This window comes from Mizuhopecten yessoensis, unplaced genomic scaffold, assembly GCF_002113885.1.
Source record: "Mizuhopecten yessoensis strain PY_sf001 unplaced genomic scaffold, ASM211388v2 scaffold4599, whole genome shotgun sequence".
In the NCBI taxonomy this organism is placed as follows: domain Eukaryota; kingdom Metazoa; phylum Mollusca; class Bivalvia; order Pectinida; family Pectinidae; genus Mizuhopecten; species Mizuhopecten yessoensis.
In genome coordinates this window covers 285,025-293,621 of record NW_018405627.1, presented here as the reverse complement: position 1 = coordinate 293,621, position 8,597 = coordinate 285,025, and the positions used below count along the sequence as shown (strand labels likewise).

General features: G+C 35.3%; 1 protein-coding gene across 1 annotated transcript in view; it reads left to right on the top strand.

Annotated features, from left to right (window-relative positions):
* The first annotated feature begins 716 nt into the window (after positions 1 to 716).
* Positions 717 to 8,597, top strand: part of LOC110449391 (scavenger receptor cysteine-rich domain superfamily protein-like) — a 51,467-nt gene continuing 43,586 nt past the window's right edge. The window contains exons 1-8 of the mRNA XM_021496244.1: positions 717 to 864; positions 1,222 to 1,400; positions 2,591 to 2,738; positions 3,353 to 3,531; positions 4,313 to 4,463; positions 6,901 to 7,070; positions 7,413 to 7,563; positions 7,979 to 8,157. Of these exons, the coding sequence (XP_021351919.1) occupies positions 2,725 to 2,738; positions 3,353 to 3,531; positions 4,313 to 4,463; positions 6,901 to 7,070; positions 7,413 to 7,563; positions 7,979 to 8,157 (844 nt within the window). The 5' untranslated portion in view covers positions 717 to 864; positions 1,222 to 1,400; positions 2,591 to 2,724. The remainder of the gene's footprint in view (positions 865 to 1,221; positions 1,401 to 2,590; positions 2,739 to 3,352; positions 3,532 to 4,312; positions 4,464 to 6,900; positions 7,071 to 7,412; positions 7,564 to 7,978; positions 8,158 to 8,597) is intronic.

The following is an 8,597-nucleotide window of genomic DNA, read 5'->3' as shown; positions in this document are numbered from 1 at the left end:
ACAGCTATCTTACCTACACAAATACGCATCAGGCAAGCAGAGTTGCTTCCGGCTATTCGACTTGCGACGTCACGCGTATGAAATAACTTTTCCGCGTGATATAGTTGATTCATGATATATGCAATTATAATAATATAATCCAACATCTTTATGCATCATGTTATTTGCGTAGGCTCTTTGAAATGTCAAGTTATTTCGACATAATAAAGCATCAAAGACATGTACATGTACAGTGTATCAATGTAAACTGTTTCACTTAGTTCTTCCTTACTTTACATATAGCAGCGCAGCACATATTTTTTGTTTACTTTTAACAAATAAACAGATGTGAATTTTGATTTGCTGCTTCACCATCGTGTTGTACGGTAAGATGGCAGCCGTCGTGCGCGGTCGGCATTACTTTAATAAATAGATAAAGCGTCCATACTGTTTCTTTTTGGCACATGATGTGTAGTCAAGTAAGTGAGATATTGATTTATCAAAACACATACCTGTTAAGCTCCCACAACCGCTCTCGCAAAATTTGGACGAGAAACCAAGATGTGTTATTGATACGTAGAAAGCAAACCTTAAACAGGCGACAGATCATAATTTAGAAGCCTTGGATTATGGTTTTATTTGATTAGTGTGAACCCTGTAATTAATGTACATTGTACTTCATTGCCATGTCATAGCAACTTCTGACCAAACAACCTTCTCTGCCGCTTCAGGTTTGCCCTTTTCTGTCCGCATTGTAAACGGTGCGAGCAACAGTTCCGGCCGAGTGGAGGTCTTTCATGCCGGAGAATGGGGGACCGTGTGTGATGATAGGTGGGAACGCTATGAAGCTGTAGTTGTGTGTAGAATGTTAGGATACAATTACAGGTAAGTATCTGTTACAAGTAATATATTTAGATGAAATATTTACAGAGGTGGGATACATTTCTCAAAAAATCTTATACTGAGAAACCTTGATTTTTAAAAAAGTATACTGATGATAATCCCGGATCTGATCTCCTTCCTTAGAAATTCGTTGATTGACAAATATATTTTAGGTGCATGTTATTAAACCATTATTGTAAGAATAAGAGTTGTCTCTCTCATTTGTCATGCTATTCTGATAAACTAAATCAGAAAGCCAATACTCAATTCCCAAACCTAAAATTACTATTTCTTCCTTTTTTTGCCGATCAATATAAAACAAGCTCATACAAACATATAGATAATTTTATTTTATTATAGCAAAGCTCAGAGTGTTGGATCTGCGTACTTTGGAGCTGGCTCAGGACCTATCTTGATGGATGATGTCGCATGTGACGGCTCGGAACAAAGCCTTGATGAGTGTCCGTTTAGTGGTTGGGGAACTCATAATTGTGGCCATAATGAAGATGCAGGCGTGATATGTTTCATAGAAAATCACGGTAACTTGTATTAAAAGGACTTAACAACACAAGACAAGTTACTCTATAGCATAATATACTGTATAATGTACAAGCTGATTACAGTAAATGATCACATTATGTACCATACCAGGCTTCCTGCGAAAAGTATGTCGATATTCCAAAACTATTTCCCCCCTTTTCATTCCATGCAGATTTTAGTACTTTTCTTAAACTTATTTATCTTCTTTATAGCTAAGTTTCAGAAGGATAGAGTACACATGTAGTAGGCTTAAAACAACAGATCGACCTCTGTACCGAAGTTAACTATATACAAAGTTTCATATCAGAAAACATAATATCAAAAGTTCTCAAAGATGATAATAATTATACAACACGTGTTTAAAAACCAATTTCGGTTTATTTGACCAGTTTTAATATGGTCATGTATAGTTTAATTGGCCGCAAAACGGTGTATTTATGAAATATTCAATGTGCGTGCGTGTTTCATGGTGCGGTATACTGAATACCGGGACATGTTCTCCTTAGTTTACTGTTCGCCTTTTTCGCCTTCCATAATGAGGGCGAATTTATCATTACAGCTAACACCTGTAAACAACATTACATACAAAGCATTTAAATATCAAGGGCAAATTTGATAATGGTCGAAAAGGATTTCACTGTCGAGGGCGAAAATGTACATGTACCTGGGTACAAATGTCCCGGTGAACAGTATAACGAGGTTGAGAAATGTTGGAAAAATAGTTGACGGAAGCCGCTTGCGGCCTAAGTTTATAATTTTTCTAACATTTTAGAATTCCAAGCAATATTTGCCATAATCATTTACAAACAACTGTTGATAATTTCTATTCCACCAAGTAAAATGTAAAGAACGTTTTATTTTCATGTTCATTTAAGTTTCCATACGCTTATGATAAGTAGGTGCCTAAGATAATATAATTATTCAAATTAGACTGTTCTTTTGCGCGCTGTTACAATTGTCATGTGATGCCTATATGTCTTCGTTTCACAACAAGCTGCGCGTTTTTATAATTTCTGACCGTATGGTTAGCTGTCCTATTTTGTCTATTCAACCTGGATATGTTTGGGAAGGATAACTAACATAACACCACACTATATTCTTTTATAATATGTCATAACGTTCATTTCAATTCTTTTTGTAATAATTTAAAGTGTAACTGAATAATATGTTCTCTGAATATGAATCCTAGACGGAACAGATTTTGACATCCGCTTAAATTGAGGGCAAAATTACGGCCGTGTAGAAGTGTATCACAGTGGTTTCTGGGGAACCGTTTGTGGCGACAACAGTTGGGATATCAGAGACGCTATTGTGACCTGCCGCATGTTAGGATTCAGGTAATATATGGATATATACACTAGTGTAAGCATCCGTAGAAGTATACAATATATCCAGTAATAAAACGTTGGCTAAAAAATACAACAAAACATGACGTCAAGCATGATCGACTGCAAAACTGCAAATCTCTGACCTTTTATCAACATTATTGTATCTATTACATCTGGTTTATCAATAATCTGCGGAAGAGTATGAATATTTCTCTGAAAATTCTGAAAATTAAACACTCATTGATAGAGCTTCCCGATCTTTAAGGGTTTCCTACCATATTTATGGACACACATCTATTAACCATCACGCAATTCTGAACACACTGCTCATATTTCCGATCGTATGCGTTTTGTCAAATAATAGCATATTGCGTTGTTACACCGTTAACATGATAGTATCTGCATATAGAATTGTGTCTAGTAATTTTTATTCATATTTTTAATTTAGATAACTTAATAAACAACAGCAGTATATTCATAACGCATACGTATTTTTACTGATAAATTATATAAATTTTACTGGAATATTGGTATGCAGGTTGCATTTCATTACTTATTAGGTATACTTTGACCTTATTATAGAACACTGAATTACTTTTTGAGACATATCAACTCATTTTCAGTACTGGTCAACCAATATATCAGACCACCCGTTATGGCAGTGTAACAGGTCCGGTATGGATGAGAGGTGTAGACTGTAACGGTACGGAGGACAGTCTAGCTGATTGTTCCTTTGACGGATGGGGTCAAGTTGAGCTGAATTGTAACTACCCTGCTACTCTTTTCTGTTATAACGTCACAGGTTTGTTTCAATCGATAACAAACATTTTAAATGATGTTTAACGTTAATGGAGATTACCTTTTGAAAATGCAAATCATATATTACTGAATGAAGCTGGCTCATTAATTTCAAATCAGCTACCATTTTTTAAAATAGTTTTAAATAAAAAAAGCCATTACTACCATTATCAAAATTACGAAAACAATGAAAGGGTTGTATACATGCTTCCTATAGTTGTTCATTTATATGAAATTTACTTAAAATTACAAATTATCAAACCCCTTAGATGGGTTTTCCACCCTTAACTCCAACCCCTCTACAGTCATATTCAAAGATCCCAATTAAAATTCGGAATTCATATATATAATTTGAATATATCGACCATGTTATGACGATTTGAAACGCAGTTTCCTGCGGTTTTTGATATATATTGAATCTATTCAAAAACTCAATTGAAAAAGTTTAAGATTTCCATGTACGTGAAAACGATTTCTGGAAATTACGCAGTATTATGTATATTCTAAATTCATAAAAAAAAAACTTCGTTTGCCCAAAGGAATAATTTTAAATCATTTGATATATATATGACATCTTTCACAATATTTTTCCTATTAAATCAAAGCAGGTATTTTTGTTTAAAATGTCATAATAATAGTACGCAGGATACGCAACACGAAATGCCATTGGTGTATTTTAAAACAATACGGATGTTTTGGGATGAAATAAATATTTTTCGTAAGTTATAGTGCTCTCTCACTGTTGTGGGGTGATGTAAAAATAATTTCAGATTTATATAAAACAGGAACAGACATTCACATCCGCCTGAGTGGGGATTATCGTCCCCATGTCGGCCGTGTTGAAGTCTACTATAGTGGTTACTGGGGTACTGTTTGTGTCGACAACTACTGGGACTACAGGGACGCTGTTGTAACGTGCAGGATGTTCGGATACAGGTAAATCACGTTTTGCCGTACTATTTGGTGGACTCACACTTATTCGCAGTCTAATGTAATTCCGTGTCGTACCCAAAGAATAAGGTTCAAATCGATGACTAAACATCTGAGCCATGGTAAGCCCTGCATGCAAACGAACTCTGAATTCCCGGGAACAGTAAGTGAAAATTGTTATTTATAACCTCACACACACAACCTTCCGCCCTCTGTTAGTGACCAACTGTACCTGTAGATATATAATTGTTCCCTTCGAACAGGGATGTAGGCTATCGCTCGTTATACCACTTGTTATATCATCATGTGTGAGTAAGTATTTGGCTGAGTCAGCTGTCGAACCTCAAGGAACTAATGCCTGGATTCGCTGCATGAACGAGGGACAGATGACAGGAGGAAGGTAAAAATTAAAACAATTTATTTGCATCCATACTAATAATAATGTATATGTCTCTGATCAGCGACACCATTGATAGCTTTCGGTAACGAGTGATCGGACGTCCCAAATGGATGCCGACAGTAAGTGGTAGGTATATCCTTGACGTTGGGCCAGTGGTCAGTAGGATAGAACAAGAAAACGTCGTTGACATACAAAATTGTACATAAAACGACGATCATTTGTTTCGACTGCTTAAGCCGATCTAGCCGTAAAAGACGAACGCAATACGGACGTAGACCAGCTGCGAGCCAGGCGCTTGGTGATCGAACGGAGGTCGGACTGTTGAATAATAATAATATTATAACTGTAGCATAGTATCTTTCCAAGTCCAAACTTTATCTTGGCATCTACATGATTTCTTGTGAAAAAATTGTTATGGATTTTATTTGGTATATCACTTTTCTGTTGATTAACATAATACTTTTACATTGAATCTGTTCAGCTTTGCTTTCTTACATGATTTTCTATAACATTCATGAATATTCGGGCATTCATCTTTTAATTCCTTACCGCAAATCTTGTCCGAAATCCGTACCATATGTCCTAACTAGACTCCCCCAGTACATACAACAAAATGGCGGACCATCGATATTTGTTTTCATCTCAATGCTTATTGCTCCTTTGTAATAACACAGTAATTTGAAGACAAATAAAACAAAATATTTAAATGAACACATACATGTAAACATCTAAGTCAGTTATATCCATAACGTATACATTTAGTATTCCCACTTTCCTCAGTTCTAATTATTATTAATACATACTAAGAATCGTGTATAAAACGATTCTCAGATTATAGTGTACAAATTTGCCTAGAAAAGGTAGCTTCAATTAGTAAAAGGCTTGAACGTTACCCGTCCTTGGATAGAAAGCCTTAAAACATTTCAGAAATTTTTTAAACGATGGTAGTTTATACCATAACACCTACACATTCAATTAGTAGGCATCCGGAGAAACTATCATTAATTTGAACAGTTGTATATTAACTTTATATGTTTTTGATTGACTTTTTATTTTTATTTCAGTATTCTGATTAGTTACATAAAAATACAATGATTTCCATTTTTCTTTTTTTACAACAATGCCATCATTTATTCAATTTTTCTCATTACACTTTCTCATTTTCTCACCACTGTTACAATATATCACCATAGTTACAGTATATCATCATAATCAATATATTTCTTCAAAGAGGTGTAACTGCTGCAAGAAATAACCAGGTAACCATGAACCAATGTTATTGTTTCATGTCGTTGTTCATAGACAGACATATCTTAATTTTCGCAGTATTATGACTAACTTGCAGCTGATTATGACTGAAGTATCAACATTTGTCCGGCAACGAAAATACGATTCACTCGTTGCAGTGCGGGTCCCAATGGGGATTGATTTTGGTTACATTTGTTTTTAATTACTTGTAGTTGTATCTTTACTTTTTTAAATATCAATAATTATTTCCACAAGTCTCGGTAAATATTTGGTGATGAATTTACTAGTGTATGTATCGAATTCAGTCACCGCCATATTATTTATATCGGAGAGCACAAAACGCAACATTGTGAGGCAAATTCCAAAACAATATGTCACATGATGAAAGCCGTGTACTCTGTACCTATTTAAATCTTTCTTGCCAACTGATGGATTGGATTACACGACTGTTGTGTGCTATAGCTACTTAGACATGTTACGTCGAAGTCTCTTGTCGTGTATGCACGATAGCAGAAATGAGACGGCATACATTTTTGTCGTCTATACACGACAACGGGGAAAGGAAGCACATACTGTTGTCGTATGTTCACGAAAACAGTACGGAAAGAGTTAATCATCGGTTTATATACATACAAATTGTATTGATTTCTGCTTGCACCGAATCGTTTTGTTACTTCGCCTAGTTAAGGTATTATCTTGGTACCACTGTGGTTTATTGAATAACTTTCTCAAACTGTATACAGTGTTACTCACTTGCCTCTAAAACTTTATAAAACCTTGTTACATATATTTCAGTACTGGTCAACAAGCCACCCATTATTACAGTAAGAAGGATCCCGTATGGATGACAGGTGTAAACTGTAACGGTACGGAGGACAGTCTAGCTGATTGTTCCTTTGACGGATGGGGACATGGTGGTTATTGCAGTGGCTACCCCGCTGGTGTTTTCTGTTATAACGTCACAGGTATGTATATTTGAATCACTAGTCTAGATGCTGTTAAACGTAAATAGATAGCACAATATAAAGAATGGAAGCATGTATATGGTTATTTGATGCTTTGACTGTTTTACCATAATAGTTATTCTATGTAGCAGCTATCCCGCTCGAGTTTTCTGTTAAAACGCCACATGTTTGCATACATCAATCACAAAATTATATATACTACTTTAAAAAAGAACACAATTGAATACATGTTTCATATAGTCGTTGATATGGATCTCATGTATTGGGATGAAATTGATATTTGTCATAGGCTCAAGTGCTGTCCTATTGTTGTGGTGTGATGTAAACTTAATTTTCAAACAGAACAAGACATTGACATCCGCCTTAGTGGAGGCACAGGTCCCCATGTCGGCCGCGTGGAAGTGTACTACTGTGGTTACTGGGGAAGTGTTTGTGGAGACAACCACTGGGACATGAGGGACGCCAGTGTAACGTGTCGGATGATAGGATACAGGTAGTTTCAGAATATTTTTCTGATGTGAACTTCCTAAGCATTAAGAAACGTGTCATATCATTAATTCAATTGGATGAAAGGCAGTTGCAAAAGGGATTATGGTACCCCATGTAAATTTAAACATCCACAACAAAAGGTTATCGTTACAAATACCTGACATTTTCTTTAGAATATACTTTCTCAGTTATATTTAGCATAAAGCAATCTGTGGAATCATATGAATGTATAATACATAAACGTTTACAGTTAGATATCATCATGCAAAATATACGACTTTAATTTCGAGGTTAAGTTGCTATATACCTGGGTATCACTGTTGAATATTGATTTGTTTACTTCTCATTTTTTTTTGCATCTCAAACTCCTTTAAACCTAGAATAAACACATAACTAACTTTCCTATAACTAACTTTCAGTGCTAGTCGTCATATGTATTACACCACCCGTTATGGCAGTCTAACAGATCCTGTATGGATGACAGGTGTAGACTGTAACGGTACGGAGGACAGTCTAGCTGATTGTTCCTTTGACGGATGGGGCAAAGTTGGTCACTGCAGTATTTACCCTGCAAGTGTTTTCTGTTATAACGTCACAGGTAAGTTTCACAACTGTAGACGGTTGTAAAGGATGAATGCAAATAAGACCGTTGGTTTGGACTCATTGATATGTGCATATAACAATTCATTGAAATATCACTATTAAGTCTTGTCTCAGGGCGATATATCTTAAACTAGTCAAAGACAGGGAGTTGTATAGGCTAGGTCATTTTCATGTGAAATACAATAGGTTCCTTTTCAGTTTAAAACTATTTTGGTCGCTCATTATATTTTACAATTAATAATACTTGAAAAACAGAATTATAATTCGGTAACTTGTTATTGAAATACGAATTATTGCCTAATTAAAATGATTAATGTGTGCATTCTTACAATTTACTCCATAAAAAAATGTGCACTTCATATAATGATTTCATTTATATACTCATCTACCATACGTTTACGATAAATCCAGAATGCATCAAATAACCCCCCCCCC